Source organism: Lampris incognitus, chromosome 2 (genome assembly GCF_029633865.1).
Source record: "Lampris incognitus isolate fLamInc1 chromosome 2, fLamInc1.hap2, whole genome shotgun sequence".
NCBI lineage: Eukaryota > Metazoa > Chordata > Actinopteri > Lampriformes > Lampridae > Lampris > Lampris incognitus.
In genome coordinates this window covers 31902494-31920744 of record NC_079212.1, presented here as the reverse complement: position 1 = coordinate 31920744, position 18251 = coordinate 31902494, and the positions used below count along the sequence as shown (strand labels likewise).

Genomic DNA, 18251 nt, shown 5'->3' with positions numbered 1-18251 from the left:
TCTCAAATCCTCTGTCTCTCCCCATCTTTTGACTCTTTCCCTTTTCTAAACACTGTCCTCCTCATTCTCTCTATCATCACTACTTTTACCATTTTCCCTCTCTCTTTCATTCTTTTCTCTAATTCTCACACACATTATCCTTCCATCATTATATCCGTTCTCATTCTCCTCTTCAACCACCACCATTACCTTACACCTTATGCTCTACCTCTGTACCCCCCCCCCCCTCTCTCTCTCTCTCTCTCTCTCTCTCTCTCTCTCTCTCTCTCTCTCTCTCTCTCTCTCTCTCTCTCTCTCTCTCTCTCTCTCTCTCTCTCTCTCTCTCTCTCTCTCTCTCTCTCTCTCTCTCTCTCTCTCTCTCTCTCTCTCTCTCTCCGTCCTAACAGTGCCAAACCATCAGGAATACTGCTTCCATTAACCTGGAGCTGACAGCGGAGCAGTGGAAGAAGAAGTTTGAGAAGGAGAAGGAGAAGACAAGACTCTGAAGGAAACCATCCAGAGGCTGGAGGCTGAGCTCACCGCTGGAGGAATGGTGAGATGCAGCCGTTTAGGTTTAGCTTGGTAGTCTGGGCTGTATTTGACAGAACTGTCAGGAGTGAAAGATAAAGACTTGATGGAGAGCGAGGAGGTGACAGGTCCTCACCTATATGTCATTAGTTCTGACTGGATGAGGCAGGCTATGCTACTATATACAGTATCTACAACTAATACCACTACTACAACTAATGATAATAATAATTTGATCATGATTCAAAATACATCCTAGGATGCACTGGTACACATCATCAGTGATGTTTCCTGAGGTCTTCGGGTGTTTCAGGTCTTTCAACATCATACACCCTCACTCAGGCGACCCAGCCAGGGTTGAATTGGGCCCTGACTTGTGTCCCAGCAGCACTGGCCCACAGATCACTCCTTCTGATCCAAAACCATCTGGAGGCCCTCTCTGCAATCTCCATGCAAGACTTAATTGCTCCTTTTTCCAGCCCCAGTCATGCCAAGTAGAGTGTAGACCTTGCACAGTGAGCAGCGAGCAAAGCCTCTAAACCCCATTTCAACGGGCTCACAACACACCTTTCAACTCCTCCTTCGGCACTGATCCACCAGTTCCTGATACTTGGACCACTTCCACTCATTTGCCTCTTCCATCCAGTCCTCCCAGGGAACTTTCGGCTCTGTAAGGACCACCTGTTTTGAAGAGGCAGATGATAGCACTACACCTGACCTCAACGACGTTGTCATAACATGGTCCGGGAACCTGTGCTGCCCTCCCAAGTCAACTTGCAGTTCCCAATATGATGCAGAGGTGAGGAGACCGGCTGCTGATCTTGGCTGTGACTGAGGCTTCTCACCAGCCCTGACAAAGGCAGTCTTCCTCTGTCCGTGAGCTTGCTTGTTGTTGGCCACAACTTTGGAGATGGGCGCTGTGACTGTCTTCAGGACCTAGTCATGTCACCAGTGGTATTGGCCCTCCCCCAGGGCTGATGGGCAGCTGCTGAGGATGTGCTCAAGTGAACCTTTTCCAGGGCACAGAGGACATGATGGAGAATCAGTCTTCCCCTAGAGATGGAGATTTACTGGGCTAGGTAGAACATCATACATGGCTTGTACCATTAACTTGATCCACTGCAGTTCTGCCTGCCAGATATCTGCCCAGGATATCTTCCTCTCCAGCACACCCTCCCACTTTGTCCATGCTCTCTGCTGCCACATACCCACTGCTCTGCTGGTCCTTTCCTCCTCGATACCTGCCCGCACCTCCTCCAGAACTAGATGGCATTTATCATTGCCATGGGCCTTATAGCGAGGTTGTTGGATGGCTCCCAGCTCTGCCCATCCAGTTGCCACTGTGTCCATCAAAGCCCTGTATCTCAGCTGAGACTCTGATATCTCCAGGCCTTCCTGGGCACTCTACTTCCTGCCTGTCTGCACCATAATGCCTGCTGATGCCACTTTAGAGTCCTTGGAGTCCCAATAAAGCGGTGCCTCTCTTGTGTGAGAAACCCTGAACTCCTCGTTGAGGCTGCTGATAGGGAGCTGGAGTATGATTCTCCTCCCATACAGTGCTGCACTGCTAAGGCTGCATGGCAGACCCAGCCATCTCTGGAGGTAGCTACTGATCTTCCTCTCCAAGGTCTCCACTGTCAACAGGGCTACCTTGTAAACCAGCAGATGCCAGAGGACTCGGGGTAAGATGCCATGTTGGTAAATCCAAGCCTTGAACCTGCCAGGTAGGCCAGACTTGTCTACTGTGGTGAGCCAAGTCTCAAGCTCCTTGATGGTTATTGGGTTGCTGTTGTATCCCTAAGGCTACAGTCAATGACCTTGCCTAGACTCTTGACTGATTTCTCGGTAATGGATGGGATTGCAATGCCATCCAAAAAGAAGTGAAACCATTCCACTGCTCTTCCCCTCTTTAACACCATGGCTGTGGATTTGGCAGGTTTAAAACTCATCCTCGCCCAGTAGATGAGCTTCTACAGGCCCTGGAGGATTCACCTACCACCAAGCACTGATAATGTGGTGACAGTGAGGTCGTTCATAAAGGCTCTAATGGGGGGCTGCTGAACGCCAGACTTGGACAAAAGGCCTCCACACTCAATTTCAGCTGCCTTGACCACCATATTCATGGCAAGGTTGAAGAGTGTAACTGAGATGGTACACCCCGTTATAATCCCCTTCTCAAGCTGGTGCCGGTCAGATGTTGTGTTCCCAGAAGTGACTCTGAGCCCGAAGTTCCCATAGTAGTTCAGGATGAGGTCCTTGATCTTACTGGGTACATGGTGTCAGTCCAGGGTAGTCTCAATCAGCGTGTGTGGTATTGAGCCATATGCATTGGCAAGGTCAAGCCAAAGCGCAACTAGGTCACCTTTTCGTTCGTGTGCCTCCCTGATCAGCTGGGTGACAACTCCGATGTGTTGTAGGCACCCTGGAACTCCAAGAATGCCACCTTTCTGTTCCAAAGTATCAATGTAGGCATTCTTACGGAGGAAGTCTGTCATCCTTCTGGATAGGACACTGAAGATCTTCCCCTCCACACTGAGGAGCGAGAAGAATCTGAACTGCTCCAGCTTGTTTAAATGCTTTTCTTTTGGTATCCGGACACCCTCTACCTACGTCCACTGATCTGCTACAGTTCCCCTGCACCAAATCACTCGCAGAATCTTCCAGAGGATGCTGAGGAGCTCTGGGCAGTGTTTTTACAACTTGTACGGTATGCTACTGGGTCCCGGAGTGGAGCTGGCTCTGGCTGCAGTAACCACCTCCTGGACTTCCTTCCAGGTGGGCTCTCTGGTGTTTAACTCCACTGTGGGCGATGGTATGTCCAAAAGAGCTCTGAGGGCCCTAGCTTTTGCTCTCTCTCAGGGTCAATCAGAGTGTTGTGCATGAAGTGGTCTACCTCTTCTTTAGAGCAGGCAAGATGACCACTGCACTTCTCAGCCCTAACAGCTGCCTTGTGAATCCAAATTGATCAGCAATATACATAGTACGCTTCCTGGCTCTCTGTCCTCTGTCTCCTGTGCCATTCTGCTCTGCGCAGGGTCATGAACTTCTTCCTGATGATGTAGCGGTCAGTTGCTACCTTGAACTGCCTTGCTAGAGTCCGAAACTCTTGCCACAGTTGGTGGATCTTGTCTGCCCTTTGGTTCATGGTGTAGTCAGGTCTCATGGTGTTGCCCTCTTCAACACCAAACCTCTCTGCTGCAAAACTGACAATGATGGTTGTCATCGTCAGAAGACCTCTTTCTGCGTCTCCCTTTGCTGTTGATTTGATGATTCTGGTCATGCTCTCATCAAAATGACGCCACTCTCTGTGCTGGCTTGCTGGAAGCCTCTTGATCTGACTCTGCTGAACTACTCTGTTGGGAGCCAGAGAGCTTTACACATGGAGATTCTGGGCTCTGTGGGGTGTCTCTGGGCCAGGCTCCTCCTGTGTCTCACCAGGAGTGGATCCTGTGCACTGCGCTGCTCCCCCCTGCGCCAAGCATTTCTTTTTTTCCTCCCCTTTTTCTCCAAATTGTACTTGGCCAATTACCCCACTCTTCCAAGCTGTCCCAGTTGCTGCTCCACCCCCTCTGCCAATCCGAGGAATGCTGCAGACAACCACTTGTCTCCTTTGATACATGTGGAGTCACCAGCCGCTTCTTTTCACCTGACAGTGAGGAGTTTCGCCAGGTTGACGTAGCATGTAGGATGATCACACTATTCCCCCCAGTTCCCCCTCCCCCCAAACAGGCACTCCGACTGACCAGAGGAGGCGCTAGTGCAGCAACCAGGACACATACCCACATCTGGCTTCCCGCCCGCAGACACAGCCAATTGTGTCTGTAGGGACGCCCGACCAAGCCAGAGATAATACAGGGATTCGAACCGGAGATCCCCGTGTTGGTAGGCAATGGACTAGACTGCCACACCACCCGGTCACCCCATGTGCCAAGCATTTCACTGGGGCCTGATGGATTTTAAGGCCATGCTCATTCTTGCAGACCTTGCTGCAAAGGCATCGTTGCGTTGTCGTCATTGATAATCCATTTGCCAAGGTCATCATCAATATGATAATATTTTAAATTATAATATGTGATGCCCTCTGCTCAATTCCTGTTAGACAGTCTCCAGCATCCACAACCCGCAGTTGGATTAATCAGGTGCAGAGAATCAGTGAATGAATAATAATATAAGACTAATAAAATGGGACTTTAGTGTCTTGCTCAAGGACACTTTAGCAGAAATTACTTGTTGACACAGAAGTTTCAGACCCCCTGCTTTGCCATTACCCAGCACCGCCCATGCAGTCCCTATTAGCTCTAATTGCTTCCCATAGTTTACCACCTCTACTGGCTATCATCACAAACACTATACAGAAAAGCTGCTCATTAAAAAAAAGAAAAATCTGTTATTCTCACTGTTTTTCTCTCCCTTGTTTTCCCTTGATCCCTGTCTGTTTACTTTGTCTCTCTCTGTCCCTTGCAGGCATTCTTCTCCTGTCTCTCTGTTTTCTTCCTAATCAATCTATGTTTCCCTCTTCCTCACACTGCCTCTCATCGGTCTGTCTCCCTTCCTCAGGGGAGGATGTGCCTGAGACAGAGCAGACCACAGCAGAGGTGGTGGTGACCCGTCTGGAGACTGTGGAGGAACGTCCACCATTGGATAACGACACCTCCTCCATTGTAGTGCGCATCTCCGAGGAGGAACGGCAGAAGTATGAGGAGGAAATCCGCAAGCTGTACAAGCAGCTTGATGATAAGGTCTAAACACACACACACACACACACACACACACACACACACACACACAAACACACACACACACACACACACACACACACACACACACACACACACACACACACACACACACACACACACACACACACACACACACACACACACACACACACACACACACACACAATTGTTTTGCTGTTCTGGTCTTCGTCTCATTGTTATATGATTTAAAAGACAATCTTTACCCTAGATTGGCTGAAATGGGGTTTTCAGTATTTAATTTCAGAGAGACATTTTTGGGGCACAAAGGCTGATAACATCTCGAATTTTGTTGGAAAATCTTCTTTGACCGTCCACTCTTTTGCTTACCTGATATTCAGTCTTTAGCTTGATAAGAATAATTTCCCAAATTAAGTTCTCAAACTTTGACTTGAAAGAGATTTAATTGAAGTGGCAGTATAATGAGGTGGCAATAACCTGCCACCGCATTTACCTGATATATGTAAAACTACTGGCTAATAACATTTAATCTCAAATAATGCTCCATAAATGTGGTGAAAGGTTTATACAAGAGTGACCAATAGTAAACAAAACCAAAAACAAAAAACCCCCCAAAAAACTCATGAAGCCATATGTGTGCATACATACTGTATACACATACAGTGTACATACATATGACTCAGTCTAAAGAAAGAAAAATATACTACATATGATTAGTTTTATGATAGCTATGCTTTTCAGTTTATTGATAATTCTAAATTAGTTAGAATCTTAACTAATTGATCAGTATTTGTGTGTGTGTGTGTGTGTGTGTGTGTGTGTGTGTGTGTGTGTGTGTGTGTGTGTGTGTGTGTGTGTGTGTGTGTGTGTGTGTGTCCATACAGGATGACGAAATCAACCTGCAGTGCCAAATGGTGGAGAAACTGAAGCAGCAGATACTAGACCAGGATGAGGTGGGGACACTCTGAGACACTCTGACATGCATAGGCACACACACACACACACACACACACACACACACACACACACACACACACACACACACACACACACACACACACACACACACACACACATCCAAAGGGAGCACTCATGATATGCATGCTTGATGCTTGTGTGTGCTCACTGTACATCTTGCCGTGTCTCTTGGTCTCAGTATTAATGTAGCTATAGTGCAAGAATGTACTTGTATGATTGCGCACACTATTACAATTTCTCTCTGTCTGTTTCCCCATTTCTTTCTTTCCCTGCTTCTCTTTCTCTTTTTTTTCTCCTCCCTCCCTCCCTGCCTTCCCCTCCCCCCAGCTCCTAGCCTCCTCTCGGGGTGATGGGGACAAGGTGCAGGCCGAGCTGGGGAGGCTGCAGGTGGAGAGCGACTGTGCCAAGGCAGAGGTGAAGGAGGTGCTTCAGGCCCTGGAAGAACTGGCCATCAACTACGACCAGAAGAGCCAGGAGGTGGAGGAGAAAGGCCTGCAGAACCAACTGCTGGCTGACCAGCTGGCACAGAAGATGGTAAGCTAGAGGGTAGTGTTATATTGTTATAGTGGGGAAAAACGACAAACAGTTTGCAAACTAGGGTAATGAAAGGGGGGCGGGGGGGCAGCACGGTGGCTTAGTGGTCAGCTCCAGCTCCTCAAAACAAGAGGGTCCAAGGTCCAATTTAGCCCTTCTGTCTGGAGGTGGCATGTTTTCCTCACGTTTCTGCCACAGTCCAAAGATGTGCATGATAGGTGAACTGTAAACTCCGAAGTGTTCATCTGGGTGTGTGTGTGTGTGTGTGTGTGTTAGAGAGGCCCTATGATGGACTGGTGACCTTTCCAGTGTATCTCCCCTGCCTTTAGTTTCTTGATAGCATGAATTGGTTACATCCCTCTCTGTGACCCTGGATTTGATAAAGCAATAGTTGTGAATGAATGTATTTTATAAAAAAAAAATGAAAGAGAATAAAATGTAGTGTGATCAGATTTTTCATTCTCTCTTCATCTCCTCTCACTGTAACAGGCCAGTCTGATGGAGCTGGAGGCAGAGCTGTCCCACATGCAGGAGGTGAGCAGTCAGCAGCGGAAGCGTATTGCTGACGTCCTCAACGGTCTAATGAGGGACTTGAGTGAGTTCAGCACCATCGTGGGTAATGGGGAGATCAAGCTGGTGAGTTATTTACCATCATGAACTGAGTTCTGTTTGCAGCATCAAATGCCCCTAAGAATGGATGATACGATAAGATATGAGATGATGTGATACTACATTATAGTATATTATAATAGCTTTGGCCAGTTAATCTGATTGATCAAAGAAAAAATCAGCTGCGTCAGTCAACATCATAATTAAGCGTTGTTGACTGCGATTGATTGGCTGCTACATAAACACCTCATAACGAGGGAGCTAATTAGCAAAACTTTCACGTATGTACTCTTTTTTAGATAATTTGCAGGAAATTGTTCAGAGTTTGGGTTACAATTGTTTGAAAGTCACACAATTGAAACCCATAGGAGGAATCTATGAGTTGGAATTAGGTGTACTGTGAATTTTGGACACTTAATTAACATCAATAGTCACATTAGCTCACTTACTTCCATGTATTTTTCACTTTATATTTGGCATTATCAAATAATACGTGTTACAGTCTTCTGTAACATTTATTACAGAGGTCAGTACAAGCAACATAGGTCATTACAAACATTATTCATATTTTTATATTCCGTTTTACTGTTTTCGTACAGACCTTACCCTGTCAATACATCACTTCTCACTCACTGGGGCCTTTTCAGACTTGGCATTAAAATGTGTCCTGAGTGATCTGATGAGAGTTGGACATCTCTAAATATAGGTCTGAATGCATGCAATGCGTCCTCATGACGTCTTGAGATCCGATCACTTGGGGTGCATTCAGAGGTGGCCTGGGACACATATGTCCACATAAGTCATGTAGTCTCAATGCAAATGTGTGTTTGTGAGTGTGTTTTAGTTAAGTTTACACTGTACTTAATACCTCTCCTCCACTCTTCCTCCACTATACCCTTCCGACTCCCCAGCCGGTGGAGATCAGTGGTGCGATTGAAGAGGAGTTTACGGTGGCTCGCCTCTACATCAGTAAGATCAAGTCGGAGGTGAAGAGCATGGTGAAGCGCTGCCGCCAGCTGGAAAACATGCAGCTGGAGTGCCACCGCAAGATGGAGGAGACTGGCAGGGAGCTTTCCTCCTGCCAGCTCCTCATCTCCCAGGTGAGGAATGGAGGGATGGATGAATAAGTGCATGGATTGGTAAATGGATAGATTGATGGGGGGGATTACAGAAGGATGGATGGATGGATGGATGGATGGATGGATGGATGGATGGATGGATGGATGGATGGATGGATGGATGGATGGACAGATGAAAAAAGAAAATGGACCAAAAGTAAAACTGTATAAAAATGTTTAACTTAATGACGCTAGAAGAATTAATGGCTAAGGAAATGAATTAATCCATATATCAATGCAAGTATGATAACTGTTATTGTCAACAATGATGGTTTGGTATTTATATCACTAAGTTATAACTCTTCATGTCTATGCGTGTGTGTGTGTGTGTGTGTGTGTGTGTGTATGTGTGTGTGTGTGTGTGTGTGTGTGTGTGTGTGTGTGTGTATTTGTGTCTATAGCATGAAGCGAAGATACGCTCTCTGACTGAGTACATGCAGAGCGTGGAACAGAAGAAGAGGCTTCTGGAGGAGAGTCACGACTCCCTCAGCGAGGAACTGGCTAAACTACAAGACCCGGGTAACACACACACACACACACACACACACACACACACACACACACACACACACACACACACACACACACACACACACACACATCATACGTATTGAAGTGATCTGGTACTGGTATTATGCGATACTTGGTTTTCGGGTACAACTCCCTTCTGTACCTGCTCTATGCTGATTTTAGGCATGCCTAGTGTGTCCGATCTAAATAAAGGTAATAATTGTATTTGCATTGTACCTTTCTAGATGTCAAAGGCACTTTACAAACTAAAAGAGCAGGATACAATAGATGCCTGTGCAACAAAATGAAAAAGATAAACTATGAGGCGTTCTTGTTGTTGATGGGACTGTCAGGGAAAGATGTGCCCCTGTCGGCATATTTACCGGCATGTTCCACCATTCTCATCTCTCTTGCTCCATGCTGCCTTGTGTCAGGACTCTCATTAGTTTGTTGGCACTGATTGAATGCAGCTGTTAGCATTAGCATTGGCAGTGTTTGGCACAGCCCACAGAAGCCTTAATTAGTTTAAGTCAGTAAATTGGGCATTCACTGGGCCTTATGTGCAATTATTAGCTGGGATGCTACAGTAAACCCCATTTTTTGGTTTATACCTCCTTGTCTCTTTACAGATAACTCCCTGATTGAGGAGAAGGACGGGGAGAAGGGTGAGACTGAGGATGGAAGTATCAAGGTAAGTTCATCCATGAAGCAATACTCCCAGATGGAGACATATGCAGCTTCACTTCAAATTAGTGACCTGTTCTGCATTTTTATCACCTTCTCTTCCGCCTCAGTCCTTTTTTCTGCACTGTCTGGTATTACAGCTAGGGTAGGCAACTTATTTTTACAGCTTTTTCGGGAATATTAGGTGACTTTTTTTTCTTTTCTTTTTTTTTTACTTCCCGACAGAGATCATTAAACAAAATGCTCTGAGAATAAAGTCTGGTCCCTGTGACTGCCATAGGCCATGTAATCAGTCTGAATCTCAACAACCAATCAGGACTGCTTGTTGTGGGGCAGCATCCAATCCTGCCTGTCAATCATGCAGAGAGCAGTCCTGACTGGTGGTTAAGATTCAGACTGATTACATGGCGTATGGCAGTCAGTGGTGCCCCCAGAAATTTTTCATTGGGGTGGCCAAATGGGGCCACTGAAAATCTTGGGGTGGCACACGAAAACCAAAAGCCATGACTGAATTTCGGGAATTCTATGATGCTGTTGTAGCATACTGTATAGGCTAGTTGAAAACTGTCAATATGAGACTTAAGAAAAATATACATTATTGATTTAAATGAACAGCACCTAATGTAAAATATCAGATAGAAGCATATTATGCATAATCAGAAGCATATGCTGCATATGCGACTCGTGGCTGGGGGGGGGGGCTAGCGGGGGGGCCTGGGATAGTATCAGGGTGGCCGTGGCCACCCCTGGCCACCCCTTGGGGGCGCCACTGATGGCAGTCACAGGGACCAGACTTTATTCTCAGAGCATTTCGTTTATCTATCTCTGTTGGAATGTAAGGAAATGTTTACCAAAATTGTTAATACCAGAATTCTAAAAATAAATTGCCTACACTAACTTTTGGTCAGGTTTTAATACAAATACTTATAGTACGAAACAAAAACGTACTTGTAAAATGTGAAATTCTAACAATTTTAATAAGCCTATCTGTTCTATAAGTATAACCAAAACAGTTAAGCAACTGTTAAAAAATATAATTACAAAACTATTTCCACAACCAGTTTTAGAAAGCCCATAATTTGGAAGTTCATCTTTAAGGTTGTATCTCCTAAATGATTAAATGATTGTTCTATTTACATTTCCATAAGTCTTCAGTGGGTTACCTTCACTCAAATGACAATTTCTATTACCTCTGCTGCACAGAAGGCTTCTCGCCAGCAAGGAGAGTCTCACCGTGGTCTGCACCACAAGCAGCTGGCACGCCTGCGGGATGAAATCAATGAAAAACAGAGGATCATTGATGAGCTCACTGAGTAAGTGGGGAAAAATATGCTCTTCTTGTGCTGTTAATTTTGTTTCTGATGCATGCAAAGACATTTACTTGCACTTGCTTGGGTTAATCATCAGTCATATTCTAAGCTTCCTGTCATTATCCACCATCTAATTGCTAATTTTGATTTTGTATGTTATTACCTGAAATACTTCTGATTGAAAAGATAGAAATAAATATTCATAAATATTTACTGAAACGCATATTATTTGTCATTTAAACACTATTCCTTCTCTTCTCCCTTTGTCCCTTTTGTATCAATTCTTTGCACACCATGTGATTTTCTTCTGGGTTTCTTTCCCCCTCTTTTCTCCAGTTGTAACTCCAAACTGGAGCTGGAACTGGCCCAGGTGCGTGCTGACTTTGACCGTCTGAAGAGCCAAGACAGTACCAAGAGCGAGCGCTTGGAGGAGCTCTCGTAAGCGCTGACTGCCTGATCTCAAACCATTATCCTCTCGTGCTGTAGTTTTGTGACAGATAGGCAGAGATACAGGGGAGACAGCTATGGCTTCTGCTCTCTGAGCAACTCTGACAGCTCAAAGGTTGTACAAAGAGATACTCGTCACCATGTTCCCGGGTCAGCAAAAGGTAGAAAACCAGTAGATTGCGCAGAGCCCACATTGTATAGTAAACAGTATCTTGTTGGATTAAATTAATTCTGGCACCTGCATAAAAGTGGAGAACGTCGTCCTCTTGTTGACATGCTGACCAACTGGAGATTCCTTTTAAACATCCATGTCACTCCCATAATTTAAATATGACCATTTTGAAATGAAACCTTCTTGTTTATGATGGGAAAATTAGTTCTCTTTGTGATGTTGCATTTCCTGTTTCTGTCAGATTCCTGCATGAGCGCCATGAGCAGACGAAGCAGGACTTGAAGGGTCTGGAGGAGACCGTCGTAAGTAAAACACAAATAACAACCTACTCCCCTTAGTTCTCCCTTCAGTTACACCGTTTAACCAGCTTATTATTTTTTACAACATTCAGGAACAACAAATCCTTTACCCTGGAAAAACATTATCAGTTAATTTGAAGCTTATCCACATGGGGACCCTGACTCACTTCAGATAACAGGATTCAGCTGGAGGAAAAAGTTATTTATGAAAATGCAGCTAAACAGAAATAGGAAACATAAATCATATCATATCCAGGCTATTCAAGTCTATTTGGATTTGAGTGAAACGATAAGGAGTCCCGTCCAGCCCTGTGATCCATTAATTCTCTCTCCCTTTTTCCTTTCAAGTCTCTTTTTGCCCATTTCCACTTGGTTTTTTTTTCCTGCTCTGTTTCTTCCCTCGAGGTTGAATCTTGAGGTTAAATCTCAGTGATATCCTTTGTTCTATCTCCAGCAACCTTTTTAATTTGTGTCTATCTTCCAGGCTCGCGAACTCCAGACCCTCCACAACCTGCGCAAGCTGTTCGTTCAAGACCTCACGTCGCGGGTTAAAAAAGTGAGCAGCAGAGAAAGAGTAGGAAAAAAGCAAATGACCCCGAGTGTCACTCTGCTTGGCACAATTTCTTTTTCCTATGTAATCTTTTCAACTGAAAGGATTATTCTGTTTTTTACAACTCATTGGCTTCATTTTACAGCTTTACAATGGCATCTTATGGGGCAACTGGGCGCGAGCATCAGGAATCAGGAACACTGTGTCATTTCATTTCATGTACTTGCTCACAGAAGTGCAACACAAAGACAAAACCACACTTCCAAAAAGTACAAGAACACACATATCCAAACTAACACATATATCCAAACTAACACATATATCCAAACTAAACAAAAAATCACTGTCCAAGGGAACGAATGCCAGCCAGGATGACTGTCCGAACTGCTGGTCTGCATGGGCTAGCAGTTAGCTCAGCCTGCCCCACTTCTGTATCTTGTCAGACTGCCCTCGGTATTTCCTCTTTGGGTGCAGCTCTGTGGAGGGGCTGTGGTCCTTGAGCCCACTGGGGCAGCAGACCAGGCTCCCTCAGCCAATCCAATGCCAGCTGTCCCAGCCAGACACCCTCGACACACCTCCCCACACACCGCTCATCAACACCAAAAACACCACAGTCAATGCCAGGCGAGGCCGCCGCCAGACAGCCCTTGGTGTTATTGGAACTGCTGGTCTGCATGGTCTAGCAGTTAGTTTAGCCTGCCCCACTTCCAAGTCCTGTCAGACCGCCCTCAGTGTTACCTCCTCGGGTGCAGCTTCGGGCAGGGTCGTGGTCCCTGGGCCCACGGGACGCCACAGACCAAGCTCTCCCAGCCATCAAATGAAGACAAAATTTAGATGCATATGTGGACAAAGACACTGCATGGACAGTATTGGGCGAGGCCTCCGCAAACGTGACTTCATGCTGCCATCTTCATGTTTCAAAAAGTCCAATTTAACTCAACTATCAAACTGAGATCAGGAAGTGAAAATGAAAGTGAGAAGTTATTTACCAAAATATCCAATGTATGTATCAATGGTGGATCGCATTGCTGAATTATTTCCCGGTTACAGGAATGACCAGCCTATACGTACCTACTTACTAAGGCTTAAGTTCAGTTGCCCCATAAGACAGCGTTGTAAAGCTGTGTCCAGCAGTCATCCTGCGTCCATAATCTCGACAATGAAGCCAGTGAGTAAAATAATCAGAATTGATATGCACAATGGCAAAAACTACAAAACCGCTAAGACCCAGGTCCCTTTGAAATCATTTTTATGCTCTCTTTCCTTTATGCCTCTCTCACCTATCTTCCCACCTTTCTCCCCTCTCTTCCTCTTCTCTCTCTCTCTCTCTCTCTCTCTCTCCCTCCGACAGAGTTCCGAAATGGAACCAGATGATAGTGGGGGGTCTTGCACCCAGAAGCAGAAGATTTCCTTTCTTGAGAATAACCTGGACCAACTTACAAAGGTTCACAAACAGGTAAGAAAGACCGGTGGCTGCTGTAGAATAGCTAGTACTGTGATTTTGTTGTTGTGACCTTAGACGCCAAAATGAGCTGTAATTCAGATTGTTCAAAACGCCGGATACATCACAGAGAGAGAGAGACGGAGCAAACTTCGAAATGAAACCCTGAGGGAGTTCAGTTACAAGCACAGGACGGTGGGTCTCTCCTTTCTCGAACATCTCTCAATTTTCCCCCATCTCACCCTTCGCTTTACTCCACCTTTCTTTCATCTTTCTTTCTCCTTTCCCTCCCTTTATTTCTCCCCTTTCCTGTGTCACACTCACTGTCTTTCATCGACCCTCTCCCCTCCCCTCTCTTCTCTCTGCTGGCCCACTTCTCTCTGTCTTTCCTCTGTCTCCCTTTTTCTCTCTGTCTCTCTCTCTCTCTCCATCCCCAGCTGGTTCGTGACAATGCAGATCTGCGTTGTGAGCTTCCAAAGCTGGAGAAACGTCTTCGGTCTACTGCTGAGAGAGTTAAGGCCCTGGAGACGGCACTGAGGGACGCCAAGGAGGGTGCCATGATTGACCGCCGCCGCTACCAACAGGAAGTTGACCGCATAAAGGACGCCATGAGGGCCAAGAACGCCACAAGGCGCCCCCATGCTGCACAGATTGGTACTGCCCAACCCATCCTTCAATTATTTAAATTCATCCATCCATCCATTATCCAAACCGTTTATTCTGCTGTCAGGGTCGCGGGGATGCTGGAGCCTAATCCAGCAGTTATTAAAATACTAATATTTTTAAAATTCCTTATTACTTTAATCATCATGCATTCTGTACTGTCTCTTTCTACTGAAAAAAATACAAAAGGAGCAATTTTGTTTCCTTTTTTGTCTTTTTAAAAGAGCTCAGACAAGTTCAGCTTCTCTCAGCTGATCTTTTTTCTTATTCCTATGGTGTCATCACAGGATGGGTGTTAGGGTGGGCGATGTTTCACATGTTGATAATTTATTTTGATAGGTTTTACGTAAATGAGTGCGTCTAACATCAAATCTTGCTTGTACTTGTCGCTTGGCTGGCTCATGAATATTAATGAGGAATAGACCACAGTTATGGATAAAGTTAAAAAAGCATAGTAATCACCTACAAAAAAAAATCGTGCCTGAAAGTTTTGTTATGCTGCGTTTGCAGTTTTTATACATGAAAAATTAAATGTAATTGCTAACTTTGGTCTGAATTTAAATGCTGATTTTTTTTTTACATTAAAAAAAGTGCAGACGGCTCCACATTCAGCATTTTGAAAAATTGCATCGCTAAAACATTCAGACATTTAATCTATGTTGGAGCTAACTTCCAGGCTGGTCCTTCAAATAAACGTCATTCGTGAACCACTCTGTTGTCCCCACAGCTAAGCCAGTGAGACCGAAGCAGCTTCCTGTGTGCTCTCCCACAAACCCCTTCTATGCGTACACGCGCTCCGGCGAGCACTCCAGCGAGCACTCCAACGCCTACAGCAACGCCTTGTTTCAGAGCGCCCTGTCACAGCAGCACTCGGCCAGCGTCAACTGCAACCCCAACTCCATCCAGACCAACACGTGAGTGTTTTATATCTCCCTCGAATAAGGACATAAGCACACACACACACACACACAAAAGCATACGCACAGTCCGTCATCTTTGTGACCTCGGGGTTTTGCATACCAAGCTCAGACACGCAGATAGATGTTGGTTACATGTGTATTTGATACACATGTTTGCACATGTTAGTCACACGGGCTTGTGCAAAACCACATGCAATGGGGTTGTGCAAAAACACATTACACATTCCCATCTATGACAAGTGCACATCAAGACAATGCACAAGAAAGGTATCCATATTCTGCATAAGGGGATATAAATGATGTCTTATAATAGTATTAGAATATGATATGATACATCTATTGCATTATGAATTCTTTAGCAAATAAAACTGAATATTGTTTCCTTATACTGCATAAGCAAGGTCTCACCTACAGTGAGAGTTGATTAGGTCAAGGCATGGTCAAATTTCACCTTCATTAATGTCAACTATGGATATATTTTCCCTTCTAAATGTGCTCTCATTCTATTGTGGCACAGGAACATTTATAATATTATGGGATATCCATAACCTTTTATAACCACAGCCGTTGAGAGTTATGGTGTTGGGACAGAATGACTTAATGTTCTCTCTGATTCCTCCAACAGAGTTTCCACAGCACTGGGCTACAGAGCAGACAGACCCACAGACATACTGGAGTCCTATCCACTCAACATAGACAACGGTGAGCACTGTAAGGGGCATGGTTGTTTGGTGATAGGCAGATAGGAACCAAAGACTGGAAGGAAGAAGTGTGGCGTTACACTCAGGTCACAGGTCTGAGGTAGTTTATGTGCAAAAACATGAGTGGTAAAAAAAATTAAACAAAAACAGGCTCCTTTTCTGAGATCCAAGGTTCAGGCCATTACAGGACACCTCACTCCACAAACTGTCTGTAAGTTTGTCCTTTTTTGATCCAGTCAATGGGGCTCCTCCCTGCAGTTCTCCCTCCAACAAACAGACATCAACCCCTTCATCTGTGCTTCGGTGTGTCTAGTTTGACTCAGAGGGGGCTGTAGTACCATTGATGGACACTGGGTAGAGGCAATGGGAGAGAATGTACACACCCTCCATTACCATGCCCCTCAACCCCTTACAACACATACACACTTGTATGGATACACATACACAAATCTACCAGATGTTTACTGCTGGTTTTCTATTCTGCCAGGTATTTAATTACATTCACTTGTTTGGTCTGAAAACCTCCTGATTAATTGACTAGAATATTTGTAAAAACAGGTCAGTGTAATTTACTACATGGCAGAATAGAAAACCAGCAGTACTGTGTCTTACACACACACACACACACACACACACACACACACACACACACACACACACACACACACACACACACACACACACACACACACACACACACACACACACACACACAATTCCACTTATTTCACTTGTGCATGCCTGTGCAAGTGTCACATGTATTTGCAACACATTTAATTTCATTGACATAAGTGAACAAGTAGACAAAAACTTTCTGATATTTCTATATTGGCATTAGCAAATTTCAGAACAATATATGCAATGTTTGACTTCAGTAGACCTAAGAATGCTTATTTATATATTGATAAATAAAGCGACTAATCAGTCAGTAACTGTTCATTCTCCTAACAGGCAACAGCATCAGTGAAACGAGAGACATCAATGACAACAGGTGAGCTTCTGGGTAGTGACACAGCAACATGCTGGAGAACATCGATTTACCTCAATAATCCTTTGAAATATTGCTTTGAAATAACTTGCTATTGGATGAAGTGTTTCAAAAGAATATCTGTATTAAAAAGACTATTATAGGGCCATCTGGGTAGCATAGCAGTCTATTCCATTGCCTACCAACACGAGGATCGCCGGTTCGAATCCCTGTGTAACCTCCGGCTTGGTCAGGCATCCCTACAGACACAATTGGCCGTGTCTGCGGGTGGGAAGCTGGATGTGGGTATGTATCCTGGTTGCTGCACTAGCGCCTCCTCTGGTTGGTCGGGACGCCTGTTCGGGAGGGAGGGGAAACTGGGGGGAATAGCGTGATCCTCCCACGCACTATGTCCCCCTGGTGAAACTCCTCACTGCCAGGTGAAGAGAACCGGCTTGCCATGTATCAGAGGAGGCATGTGGTAGTCTGCAGCCCTCCCTGGATTGGCAGAGGGGGTGGAGCAGCAACCAGGACAGCTCGGAAGAGTGGGGTAATTGGCCAAGTGCAATTGGGGGGGAAAAGGTAGAAAAATCTTCCACAAAAAAACAAAAAACGGTATTATAGCTGTTAATGCAAGTGATGTGTTAGAGATTAATTCTGGATTCAGCAAATGTGTTGCATATATTCAGAACCAGCATACTGAATGCCTGTATGTCTGTGTTAACAGGAGTGATGCACACTGTGGCAGTGAAGTGGATGATTCAAACAGGCATTACATCATTCAGCAAGAGACCGCTGCAAGTTAATGCTATGGTAACTGGCACACACCCATCACACACACACACACATATCACACATATTAACCCATCATGATGATGCAGACACAAACATGAAAGCAGACACTCTTGCACAAATGCAAGCTAACAACACACACGTACATGAACACAAGCACACATACAGTTTTTTCCCATTAGAGTCAATCCTGTGTTGATCAAACAGGCATGGAGACATGCACAAATAAAAAGGAAACATATGTGCACTTTTTTCCCCCAACAGAATCCATATCCTGATATGGATAACGATGGATTTACTTAAAATAACCCTCGGTGATTTTAATAACAGT

The 18251-nt window shown here is 45.0% G+C and overlaps 1 protein-coding gene across 1 annotated transcript in view; it reads left to right on the top strand.

Moving 5' to 3' along the window:
- The window catches only part of kif5aa (kinesin family member 5A, a), a 29051-nt gene extending 11117 nt beyond the window's left edge, over positions 1-17934 (top strand). Inside the window, 19 exon segments of the mRNA XM_056299366.1 lie at positions 387-471; positions 474-515; positions 518-532; positions 5065-5246; positions 6110-6178; positions 6531-6737; positions 7227-7373; positions 8258-8446; positions 8866-9018; positions 10835-10971; positions 11305-11406; positions 11829-11889; positions 12371-12442; positions 13788-13892; positions 14315-14531; positions 15268-15454; positions 16086-16162; positions 17113-17152; positions 17856-17934. Coding sequence (XP_056155341.1) covers positions 387-471; positions 474-515; positions 518-532; positions 5065-5246; positions 6110-6178; positions 6531-6737; positions 7227-7373; positions 8258-8446; positions 8866-9018; positions 10835-10971; positions 11305-11406; positions 11829-11889; positions 12371-12442; positions 13788-13892; positions 14315-14531; positions 15268-15454; positions 16086-16162; positions 17113-17152; positions 17856-17934 — 2166 coding nt within the window.
- The last annotated feature ends 317 nt before the right edge of the window (positions 17935-18251 follow it).